This window comes from Pomacea canaliculata, linkage group LG11, assembly GCF_003073045.1.
Source record: "Pomacea canaliculata isolate SZHN2017 linkage group LG11, ASM307304v1, whole genome shotgun sequence".
NCBI classification, from domain to species: domain Eukaryota; kingdom Metazoa; phylum Mollusca; class Gastropoda; order Architaenioglossa; family Ampullariidae; genus Pomacea; species Pomacea canaliculata.
In genome coordinates this window covers 23084941-23097851 of record NC_037600.1, presented here as the reverse complement: position 1 = coordinate 23097851, position 12911 = coordinate 23084941, and the positions used below count along the sequence as shown (strand labels likewise).

At 43.4% G+C, this 12911-nt stretch overlaps 2 protein-coding genes across 3 annotated transcripts; both read left to right on the top strand.

Moving 5' to 3' along the window:
* The first annotated feature begins 600 nt into the window (after nucleotides 1-600).
* LOC112574810 lies at nucleotides 601-5489 on the top strand. 2 transcript variants are annotated; one of them, XM_025256123.1, is made up of 6 exons: nucleotides 601-946; nucleotides 1563-1699; nucleotides 2319-2418; nucleotides 2794-2957; nucleotides 3382-4113; nucleotides 4655-5489. In XM_025256123.1, the coding sequence occupies exons 2-6, from the start codon at nucleotides 1667-1669 to the stop codon at nucleotides 4862-4864; spliced, it is 1239 nt and encodes a 412-aa protein (XP_025111908.1). In that variant the 5' UTR covers nucleotides 601-946; nucleotides 1563-1666; the 3' UTR covers nucleotides 4865-5489. The 2 variants fall into 2 exon arrangements, with proteins under 2 accessions (XP_025111908.1, XP_025111909.1); XM_025256124.1 differs by having other exon boundaries at nucleotides 3382-4138; nucleotides 4655-4788.
* A 363-nt stretch (nucleotides 5490-5852) lies between these two features.
* LOC112574840 lies at nucleotides 5853-7633 on the top strand. The gene is made up of 3 exons (XM_025256157.1): nucleotides 5853-5901; nucleotides 6171-6526; nucleotides 6741-7633. Exons 1-3 carry the CDS (start codon nucleotides 5897-5899, stop codon nucleotides 7100-7102), a joined length of 723 nt encoding a protein of 240 aa, XP_025111942.1. The 5' UTR covers nucleotides 5853-5896; the 3' UTR covers nucleotides 7103-7633.
* The last annotated feature ends 5278 nt before the right edge of the window (nucleotides 7634-12911 follow it).

Here is a 12911-nt window from a genome sequence, read left to right as displayed (position 1 = left end):
TAGACAACGTGATTGGCATAATGTGGTTTTTATATTTTGTACTTGATGATCGGGATTTTCCGAAGTCTACATTAATGGAGAAATCCGATAAATTAGATTAATATATATATAGGCACACGTCAAGATGAATGGATTTTATTATTACGATTTCATCATGAGAGAATGGGAGTTGGTTTTGTCTGTTTTATGTTCGGCTAATGCAACATAAGCATAGTTGTTGTCTCGGTGTCTTTACCCCATCTATGACCTCATGCTGGTTTACGTGTAAATGCATAGATGAGTAGTTTGTGTCTGGTTTTGAAACATGTCTGCTGTGATGTTTATAAGTCATCTTCTATCCTTTATCCGCATTTAGGACTATTTTACTGGGTCTTGTATTCCCTGATCTTTCTACCAGCAATGACCTTTCATCTTTTACTTGAAGAGATTTCGGTGCTCATGGCAACACAAAGTCACAAACACATCATCCTCGAGAGAAGGAAGGTGTATGTTTGAGCGACATCAATCTGTACTTACAATCTTAGAGAAAGCGTTTAAGAGTTTAATAATTGCAAACTAATTATCGCGGTTTTCATTATTTACCAAGATTTATTTCCTGGTGTGACTGTGACATGACAGACAAGTGGTGTGAGTGAGTCACCAGGACAGGTTGAGCTGCAAATGTTCAACGAGTAGCAGTTGGGACATTGAGTGCTCGGCCTCCTTACAAATAGAACAGTCGAGAAGGGGATGGTGGGATAGTATCATTAACTTCGCTTACTATCCACGGGAGATACCAGGACACTACATGAAGAGAAGTGGATTCTGTGTTTTATAAGCAAAGACACGACAACTCTGAGAAGACTTGTAACTGTGAAGACCTCGTCAGACAGTCGAGCTCTGACGTGTTGGATGTTGTTGCCCACATGGTTGAGAAGCGAGAGAGGGGGTCGATCGTCCCACGGAGGTGAGTTGTGTGACCGTTGGGAAAAAGAATATTTGTGACATCGCCTGTTATCTGAACTATATAGAAACAAACAATATCTCTGTAAAAGAAGGAAAGAGAGAATGTTTGAGAGAGGATATCAGAGAAAATGAAAGACTTCTGGGCATATACGGGTGTCCGAACACACACACAACTCAGTTATAGAAAGAGAAAAACATAAACAGGACACTAGAGACATAAAATACTTTCACCTGTAGGATTGTTTACACATTCTTTAGGTGTGCATTCAGGCCGATCTTAACAGCGCAAAATGTCAAAGTGTCCCACCTCTGAAGTCCTCTTGTATTTGAGAATAGGCTGACAATGATTGACTAACACGCTTTATCTTGTTGAACATATTGAACAAATTCTCATGTTTCAAGCGTCCACCCTAAGCCATTAGTGTCTTGTGGCCTTCACACACGTTTGTCCATATATGTTCATTGTTCATGTATGAACGGCTTTAATACAGCTAGACCTACTTAGAGTTAGTATCAATAAAGTGTATATGGAGTGAGTTCGCCATGTAAGTGCGGTGATTTTATATGACATCACCGTTAGTATCATTGAAAGTGTCACAAGCAAACGTTCCTTTCAGCTGGAGGCCCGCGAGGATGGATTGAATGTTCCAACAACAGACCGCGAGTGTCTTGCTGTGCTTGAGAGAAACTTAGTCCCGCTCAGAGGACATCGTTGTCAGCCATGTCTGACCATCATCTGTCTGCTCCACAACAGGTGAGACGACAGCAACCAGATAATAACCACTGAACTTTCCCCACCCCACAGCCGTCTGGGTACTCACCTGTTGGGTATTTCGTCTTAGAGCCATCCTATGGCCTGTCCACACTACGCTAATGTCAAAGGTCGTCTTCGTGCATGTTCGGTTAGTTTCATTTTTACCTCCCTAAGTACTCCTTTCTTCTGTATAACAGGTGAGCAGTGTTCATGAGCCATCGAATGTAAGTTTTCTGTCAGCGAAAAGGCTAAATTCTTAATTAGTTCAGCTAGAAAAATATCTAAAAAACAGGAATTAAAATATTAAAAAGCAGTGGTTTGGGTTCGTCTTCTAAAGAACAGTAACAGTACACTTTTCATCAGACCAAGAGGATAATAAGTCAACTCTTATACAACTCTACACTAAACCAGACCAAAAGAATCGGGGGAGTGGAGGAGTCAGCTTGGGCAATATGTTTTGTTGATTTTTTGGTGTGAACCTTTCAGTGTTAGATGTTATATAGTAAATGAAGCATGAACACTCACCTTCAATAAAAATGTACATTTTTGTTTTTGATTGTTATTTGTAACTGCATGTACAAGAATTTCTTTCCTGAGAAAATAAAATGTTGTTGTACAGGGAAAGCGCCGCGCTGGTGCACCTTCGGGTAGAAATCCTCGGGTCTCTCTCTACCTCCACGCTGTAACTGAGGAACAAGCTGCTCTACTCACAGATACAGGTGAAATATCATTTTAAATACACCAGTCTGTATTTTTGTAGAAGTAGGTTTACAGTAATTTTACAGATAGAGGTGAGTTGTATTTCTTATCATTTGGAAGCAGATTGTACATTACGTAGATGGACGCGATACATATTATTTTAAAGGATGCCGCAGATTTAATGACAGAATATTGTAGAAAAACTGTCGAAAATCGAAGTGAATACGCAGGCAAGTTAAAATTATTGGAAAAGAGTTAATAACAGATAGTCTATGGCTAAATGACGGAACAGCCTTTATTTGCAAAAGGAACAAAACTGTGTACAGTTAACCATATAGGTGCTTCGTTGAAATTTAACGGTCAGTAAATGATTAATTGTCTTTAATATTTCTCAGAAAATACAAGTCCACTTCAGGAGGTCAAAAAGAAGTCGGGCGCCGACACAGAGCTTGACTCAAGCCCCTCACCTGTATCAGGTATGAGAGTTGTCATCATCCGCGGTATTCCTTCTCAGATCGAGGCAGCAGTCAGACTTATAAACCAAACGACTCGCACTAAGGTATGTTTACAAATAAATCTTGGAATCTAAAATTTACAACTAGCTAAATTAGATTAAAAAGAAATATAAATACAAACACACACAAAAACACTCAGCTGCGAAGTTTTAAAGAAAGTATTCCTGATATCAACACCAGTTCAAACTACTTGAATTATCCATTATAATCGAAAGCATACGAAAGCAAAAATTAGGAATATCTTGGTTTGTAGCGTTAGGTACTGGACAAACAAATTCAGTTTGAACAGGTTTATATAAACGAACTGACAAACAAATGGTTTAAGTGAATGAAGACGCTGACCTAATGACATACTTAACCCTTTTCACATCAATCATCAAAGAAATAACAAAGGTATGTACAGAAGAACTGAGGAACGCCAATAATAAACGTAGATCGGCAATGTACTCTAAACTTCTCTGAACACAGGACACTTTCCTCCAACAAGTTCAGACATTCTGGCTCCAATGGGTTGAAGCCGCCTTTCCTGATCTCGACTCACGCGCCTACTTCCTGCCTCCTGTCTACTTCAACCGCGTGCCCATGACCAAGAAAAAGACAGCTGGACAGGATGTTCTGGTCCTGGAGTCTGCCCCTGGACAAGCCGGTCAGTCCAATCCACCGACGGTGAGTCCATCCACTGCTGCTCCGTTGCCTTGCGTTCAGGACAGTGACGTCAGAGACGATTCAGCCATGCAGCGGATTTTTGTCTGTCTGCAATCCATGTGTGAACAGAACGGAGAAGTGTTGATAGGAATGACTCGCCTTCAGTTTGATCAGTACCTGGGTGAACCGTGTTACTCTGCAGCGGGTGCCCAGCTACCCGGATCGCACAACCTTCCCCCTGGTCTACCTCAGAACTGGAAGCGGGGCGACTTTGACGTGCTTCTTATTCACCGACATTATGGTGTTATTGTCTGTGAAGTCAAGACGTTTGGTGACAATATAAAGACATTAAGCATGCCAGAAGAGGATATTTCTCAACAAATCGGAAAGAAACTAAAACAGGCGGTGCAACAGCTGGACAAGGCGGAGGCCATGTTGTCTCACCTGGTGTCCGACATCGCTCCCGGTCTGCGCATCACTAAGACCATCGCTTTCCCCAACCTCACGGCTCGTCAACTTCAACAGGCTGTATCTGATGACACTCAGCTGTCTCAAGTAGGAATCGTGAAAACAAAAAGCAGTGTGTTCTCATTTTTACTCTTCTACTCTCTTAATCGTTTTAGTAGCAGGTACACAGAGATTATGCAGACTCGTTTGTGAGTAAAGTTCTTCATTATACATGTATACCGAAACAAATGAAACGATAGTGACGACACAATGTCAAAAATGTCAAAAACAATGTCAAATATGAAATTAGTCGTAATATATCAATACTTACACCCTTTAGAAGCAAGTGTTTACTACCTGGAAGGAACCAAATGAATTTCGACAAAATTAGAAAAAAAGTTTCATCTCTAGGAACTAGCAGGTGCTAAGCACTGATATTTTACATCTTTAAAAAAAATAGCGAGAAAAACCGAAAGATGTTTAAAAAGAATGAGAGTGACAGACCCACAATGAAAATTACAATTACATTTCAAAGTTCAGTTTCTTGATACATCTGCGATGGTAAACTTTAGATGCAAAGTAGACACTAAAGCTGCTACATATCAACAATGCTAATTGCTATCTCATGGATCCCGTGACTGTTTTCCAGAAACTCTGTCAATGTCTACGAGAAACAGACCCCGCTGACATCCCAGGTCTGTGTCTGTGCTGTGACCAGTTGTCTGACCCCAAGACACCGTGTGACGTCAGTAGTCACGTGCTGACGGAACTCGGACACTGGTGGCACCGACGTGTGGCTGGGGCTGGACCTGACAGTCACATGACAAGTGACGTGTACAAGAGTCTTGTAGGAAGGTAAGCCCTTAAATGTCACAGCAATGAGATGAATTACAAAGTGGACACCGGCAACTCAGAGCCTGAAGCATGGCACCTGGTGCAGAAACCATTGAAATGCCGGGGACTTGGGTAGTCTACCTGTGCTCTCCTTTAATACATATTACAGAAATGAGGTTCCTTTACATCTCAAGAAAAATTATGTATGTTTTATGTATTCATAACTTTTGTCCTCCATTCGTTCCATCAGTGCACCATATCAAATTGGCAAAGTTTAAAAGTAGACTGTGATTACATGTTATGCTACATACTTTGAATGAGTATGTTAATATGAAGTGTCTCCCTTTTACATTATGATCTCATGCCGATAGGGATTTTTATCCACATGTCTGTCAGCTTGAACGCTCTCAGACATCTGGCGTACTGTAGAAACACATTCTACATTTTAAAAAATGTTAAGTAAAAAAAAAATTAAATTAATATAATAATTATTTGTTTATGATGTATGTTGTATTTCACTACTTATTTACAGTTTTTGGAAACATCTCAACGAATATATTATTGATTTCACTATACTAGATTCTGTGGTCCGGCGACAACAGTGAGTGTGCCATGCACATGTCCTCCACGTGTGAGTGTCAAGACCCTGGGTCAGGCCGTGTGGTGGACAGGAGAGTGCTATACTGCTGTAATCACACTCTTTCCTGAGCAAGTTCACCTGCTACACACGGCGCCTCCCACACTCTTTGTCACCGGACCGCCCGGTACAGGTAAAACTGTGGTGCTGCTGCTGATGGCCATACACTGGCTGCGATGTGGTCACCACGTCTACGTTGTCAGTACGTGGTGGGGGAGTCGTGCAGCGTGCAGCATGTTGTATCACCTGTTGCTGCAGACAGTAAACACACAACAGTCAGCAGGTGTGTCACCCGGTCAGCCTCACCTCCTGCTGTATGAGCTTCATGACGATAAAGACGTGGAGAAGGCCGTCAACGACTTGTCACAGGCGGCGATAGGAGGGTCGTTGTACGTCATCGCTGATGAAGCGGGACCTGACATGTGGTGAGTACATCGTGGAGTGTGATAACGAGCTCAAGGTAGATGGCGCTCGGTATTCTCTCATAATCACCACCAGGTATGTAACAGATATTTCCGCAATGCGTTTGACGTCTGATGGAGGTGTTGTGATGCTGGAAATTTTTGGTTGCTCAGACTTTACAGTAAAACACGATATTATCACATAGCCTATACGCCAACACATGGATTTTTAACAGCGTCACAGCGAACAATGTAAGAATCCATATCCTCTGTGACACTCATTTCTGTGACAGGCCAGACTTCAAGACTTTTTGTGACAAGCTGCTGACAAAAGTTCCTCGTCTTCATCTGTGGGCGGCAAGTTGTTTTCATGAACAAGCACCCGCTGGATGGCAAGTGGAATATTTAACCAGACCCCTCCGCTCTCCACCGGTTGTCGTCAGGGAAGTCGAGCAGAACGAGTTTATCACCGAGCTTAATGATGTCCACCCGTATAGTAAGCGAGGTGTACCCGACCACACAGACGGCCCGCCAGTCACACGACTGTATCACCGAGGTGAGGGTCACTCAGGTCGCTGGCCAGTTGACTGTGTCACGTGCGGTCGTGAGGTGGCCAGCTTCCTACACAGTCTTCGTGATGGTGTCACAGGTAGGTGTGGGTATTGTGCAGTCTAACATCAGTGAAACAGTTAACAGGGTGATAAATAACTAGCAGGTGAAAACAGTCAGTGTGTTTGTCACGTATGTCTGTTATTTACGTCATAATGTAATAAAGGAATTTTTTATATCAATGTGTATGTCAGTGTGTACTTTGTATCTCAAATAGGTGACATAAAGAAGAAACTAACTTTGAATGTTAACAGACAATGTCACGACAACATCCACGACTGTCAGCGCCACCTGCAGCGGCCAGCCACCCTGCCTGCAGTGGAGAGATGTGTTGGTGTTGTACTGGGGTGTCGTTAGTCACAACTCTAATGTACTGCATGGAATGAAAACTGAGGACATCCCAGTGAAGGTGATGAAGGACGATGACATCGAGGACGTGGCCACTGCCCGCAGTGACGTGGTGTGGGTGGCGAATGGACATCATGTTCGTGGTCTGGAGAGAAAAGTCGTCGTGTGTGTGGTTGATAATGATAATGTTGATTATGATAGTGTTGTTAATGTCCGACTTCACTGCATGTCGCGGTGTTCGGCACAACTTGTGATTGTGTCCCCCTGATGACTGTCCGAGTGATCATCACACACACACACCTGCCACCTGTTGTAGTCTTGTAGCTACACCTACGCCAATACGTGTCTCAGGTACGGACCTTCAGTTACTGGATGTGTCTCTCAATCATTGCCTCTTTGCCCTATCAAAGCAGCCACCCATCGTAACAAACCCTAACAAAGAAGGGCTTTCACTTTCGTTTCCGATTTCAAAATGGCATGTCTTCCGAATGTAAAAAAAAATGAAGTTAGTAATTAAACTTTTATTTCATCAGAACCTTTTTAAAGAAGTTTGATTGCAAATCAACAGTAGGATTTTCTCTAAAACGTATTGTCTTTGTTTATAGAAAGTGCCTATAGGTCTGTAGACAACTTTATCGTATAAAAACAACGTCAAAACAGATTCTGTTGTTTTAAAAATAATAATGGTGAGAATTGTTAAAGCGTAATATCTCCGCCAAAGGAAACTCAGTGCCGTGAACAAGATTCCACAACAGTAACAAAGATGTAGAGCAAGGTCACAAAGTAGTAACAAAGATGTAGAACATCACACAATAATAACAAAGATGTAGAACATAATAATAACAAAGATGTAGAACATCACACAATAATAACAAGGATGTAGAACATCACATAATAATAACAAAGATGTAGAACAAGATCACAATAATAACAAAGATGTAGAACATAATAATAACAAAGATGTAGAACATCACAAAATAATAACAAAGATGTAGAAGGAAGAACAGCGCGAGGACTCGATGCCAGTAAAGGGAGATAACTGTAGATGTAACGGTAACGACTCCAAAGAATAAGATCGGTGACATCAGAAGAATACTGGGAATACATTGAGAAATCTTGAGAATATGAAGAAATATTATCTTATTAAAATGGAAAAAATGTGATTGTCACTTCAGTTTACTCACTGCATGTCCAGGTCGCCGCTGAAGCGAGTGAAGCAGGAGTGGAATCTCTCCAATAGATCCAAACAGTTCGCACTTCAAATAATATCATGTGCAGTCCAGCCGTACAGCAGAAAGGGGAGAAAACACAGTAGAAACACACGTAAACATGAAGGCGGAACACTTTTATCCAAATAGAAGCACGACCACAACAATAAAACACAATCAAGGACAACCGATCCAGTCAGCTTGTGAGGTCAAGGGACATAACACGCGATATGCATTCCAAGTCTCGTCGTCTCCCTTCATTGGTATGACAACAATGCAACAGTTTGCACATTTTTCATTCGAATCCATGTACGTCTGGAAACAGATGATGGTGTGTGTATTTTACCAACTAACAGACCGGAAAACACGAGTCTCTCTGACACCGGCCTTGACCCCGAGTCACTGATCCAGCAATGAAGGTCCCTGATCTCAGAGTTCCTTCCCTTTCACGTTCAATCGTCGTGATTCACATCGGTTACCGCGGCCATCAGACCTGACTTTTGTAAGTCACAGGCTCACTCACAGAGCTAAAGGGACCACAGGCATGGAGAGTGATTTCGGGTATGTGTGCGCGCACATCATGTATGTTAGTGCACACGTGTGATTGCGCATCTGTGTGAGGGTGCGTTTGTGTACAGTATTGTATAGTTTGTATATAGTATTGTATAGTTTGTATATAGTATTGTATAGTTTGTGTACAGTATTGTATAGTTTGTATATAGTATTGTATAGTTTGTATACAGTATTGTATAGTTTGTATATAGTATTGTATAGTTTGTATATAGGGCTTTTTGAGTGAATATATTACTGTGGGCTCTCTGTCTAAAACTCTATGCCCACCTAGTTATTACATGGAAATACGGGAAAATCTGTGTAAATTATGTAATAATTTGGTAATGGAATTCGTTTCTTTTTGTATACAGAGGAAGACAACCCAGTAAGGAGAAGGTGTCTTCTCTTCTTCTTCGTTCCTATACGCCCCCAGTGGAGCATAGGGCCGCAACCACACCCTGCCATCGGACCCGGTCCTGGGCGTCCCTTTCCAATTGGCACCACGTCATGGCAGCTGTCTCTGCCTCTCTGTGGACTGATGTCCTCCACGTCTGTCTGGGTCTCCCAACCTTCTTCCTCCCCTGTGGGTTTCAGCCCAGAGCCTGTCTCGTTGAATTGTCGGCTGGCTTTCGTAGAATGTAGCCAATCCAGCCCCACTTCCGCTTCTTGATGTCTTGGCTGGCAGGGTTTTGGTTGGCTCTCTCCCACAGGTCCGCATTGGAGATCTTCTCAGGCCATCGGATGTTAAGGGTGCGGCGCAGACATTTGTTGATGAATGTCTGTATCTTGTTAGTGATGGCATTTGTCACCCGCCATGTCTCAGATCCATACAGAAGGACGGACTTTACATTGGTATTATAAATGCGGATCTTGGTGTGTAGAGACAAAGCCGTGGAGTTCCAAAAAGGTCTTAGGGTGTGGAATGCAAGCCTGGCTTTTTTATTCGGCTTCTGACATCGTCATCTGTACCTCCGTCTTTGCTGCTGACTATGCTGCCAAGGTAGGTGAAACAGTCAGACTCTGTAATACGTTCTCCATGTAGGTGGAGTGGGGCTTCTTGCTTTGTGTTGACCTGCATTACCTCCGTCTTCTTGATGTTGATGGTTAGGCCAGTCATTGCTGTTTCTTCTGCGAGCCGAGTGAGCTTTGTGTGTGATTGTTGTTGCTTGTGGGACAACAGGCTGATGTCATCCGCAAAGTCAAGATCCTCAAGCTGCCTGGTGAAGGTCCACTGAACGCCCGTGTTGCTGTTAGAGGTTGTTCTTCTCATGATCCAGTCTATGACGATCAGGAAGATTGTCGGTGAGAGCAGACAACCTTGCCTCACTCCAGCCCTCACTGCGAAGGGGTCAGACAGCTTTCCCTTGTGTATAACCCGGCATGTCGAGTTCTCATACAACTGCTGGATGATGGCAATGAACTTTTGTGGAAATCCATAGTGCTGCATCAGTTTCCAGATGGTTTCTCTGTCTACGGAGTCAAAGGCCTTCTCAAAATCTACAAAGGTTATGTATAGGGGTGACTGCCATTCGATGTACTGTTTGATAATAATTCGCAGAGTAGCGATTAGCCGAAAGCCTGCCTGTTCATGCCTAAGTCTCCTATCTAGGGCAGTTTTCAGTCGCTACAGGATGATTTTGGTCAACACCTTGCTTGGAATGGACAACAGCGTAATCCCTCGCCAATTGCTGCACTGTGTCAGGTCACCTTTTTTGGGTAACTTCACTAGATAGCCAAGCTTCCAGTCTGCTGGAACTTGCTCCTGTTCCCAAATTTTCTTCAGTAGGGGATGTAGCATCTCTGCTGCGGCTGTTGGGTCTGCCTTGAGTGCTTCTGCAGGAATGCCATCTGGGCCTGCCGCCTTTCCAGAATTCAAGGACTTGATGGCTTCGATGATTTCTGTCTTGGTTGGCGGGTTGGTATTTACTTGGAGCTGTTCTGCAGCTGGGGGAGTGTCCAAAGTTTTTGTTGGTGGGGGTCGGTTAAGTATTTCATCAAAATGTTCCACCCATCGTGATCTTTGTTCTGCATCCCCGGTGATGACGCTGCCATTCTTATTCTTTATTGGTCTGCATGCATTGGTGGTTTTCCTTCCTGACAGAATTCGTGTTATTTCGTATAGTTTCTTTGTGCTATTTCTCAAAACTGCTTGTTCTGCCTCTTCTGCCATCCTGTGTGCGAACTGTCTCTTGTCGTCCCTTGCGCTCTTCTTCACTTCTCTGTTTATCTCCCGGTATTTTGCTTTGAGCTCATTTTTTTCCTGCTGGTCTTGACATTGTTTGATCTTCTGCTTCAGCTCTTTCCTTTTCTCTATCTTTTTCCAGGTCGCTAAAGTCAGCCATTCTTTGAGCTGTTTTCCTTTTTTCCCCAGAATATGTGCGCAGGCATTCTTCCAGGTCTCTTGTAATCCTGTCCAGTGGTTGGCCACTGTTTCTTCCAGGAGTCCTTCCAGTGTCGCAAATCTTTTTTTAACTTCGCAGTTGAACTCATTTTGCTTTCTGTGGTCTCTAAGAAACTGCACATTGAGCTTGTGGTGCGGTCTGTCTGATGTGTCGTGGAAAGACCTCAGCTTTATCTTCATGGTTGCCACAAGCAGATGGTGGTCTGTGGCTACATCTGCACCTCGCTTTACTCTGACATCCAGCAGGCTCCTTCTAAACTGGCGATTAATGGTGATGTGATCAATCTGGTTTACTGTATGTCCATCTGGCGAAGTCCAGGTGGTCTTGTGGATGGTTTTGTGTGGAAAAGTGTGCCTCCAATTACAAGGTCGTTGAACAGGCAGAAGTCTGTGAGCAGCTCCCCATTTTCGTTGCAGTTGCCCACACCGTGCTTACCCATTACGTGTTCTTTGTCTGTGTTGTCATTTCCAACTTTGGCATTCATGTCGCCCATTATGATCTTCAGGTCCCGTTTTGGAGTTCGAACAACCAGTGCTTGTAGGGAGTTGTAAAAGTCCTCTTTATCCTCTTCGTTAGCTGCGTTGGTAAGTGCATAGCACTGGATGATTGTGATCTTTCTCCCTTTGGAGTTGAACCTGGCTGACATGAATCGTGGGGAGACTGGCTCCCATGCTACTAGTGCTCTTGCTGCCTCCGGTGTCATCAGCACTGCAACTCCTTGTGTGTGGACATGGTCAGGGTCGTCATGTCCGGAGTAGAGAATAGTCTCCCCTGACGAAAGTCTGGTCTGACCGTTGCCATTCCACCTTGTCTCGCTCAGGCCGAGGAGCTTGATGTTATAGTTTTTCCTGTGCTATCTGAGCTGCTTTTCCACTCTCGTTTAGGGTTCGGATATTCCAGGTCCCTATCCTGGTTTTTGCCTTGGCCGTGAGAAGATGTGTCGGCGAGCTGGCTTCCCGAGGGCTTTCACCAGCACGCGTCATAAACACCTCTGAAGAGGGATCGTCCAGTCGAGGCTCCAGAGTTACAGTTATCGTGCTTGCGGTTTCTGTAACAGTAATTTTTTTACATGGTGGGGTTGTTAGCCCTACCACAACCTATTTTACCTGTAGGTGAGGTGTCCACCTTCGTCGCCTCTTACGACACGCCTGGCTGGGTGGCAGAGTGACCCTATTCTTGCAGTGCTCGCTAGGCAAGCATACCCCGGGGTCACACAGGGAATAGGGGTAGCTTATGTTTAAAATGCAGCTATCATCTGTTTATTTTAAAGTTCTCCATCCAAAAATATCTGAAAATTATTTTGATATGTGTATAGAAGCTCATCTCGCCATATTCAATATGTATTATATAAGACAATATATTATTTCAAGTCAAGACAAGGATGTTTGACTGACTAATCTTTTCCTCAGCAGCAATGCATCCCTAAGAGGGCATGTTGCTGCCCTGAGTCTCTTAGTCACTGGTATCCAGTCCACAATGAGGACAAATACCTAGTCTCCACCCTACTGTAGGAGATATAAGGCCAGACACATTGGTGAGGTAGCCTTATCATTGTATCTCATACAAGAAAAGGCAGGGATAGAAACTGTTTGCAGAAACTGTGTGAATGTTTGGAAGATCTTGTGTTTATATTTTATGATATGATTGTTTATGTGACATACTATTTTCTTCCTGACATGATAAAAAAGACTTAAAGTGTGCGACCTCAAGTCATCGCCATTACAGGGAGCTCAAGGCTGCTCGCTACTAAACGAATATCAAATAATCTTTTAACAAACCTATTCTCATCATCAGGTGTCCAGTTGCTACACAAACATGGGTCAGAGACAGAGTAAGGCTGAAAGGTGTCGAGGCGTTTACCTGAGTCTCACTAAGCAACAGGTTACCTACCTTGATACAGGTCGAGTACAAGTCT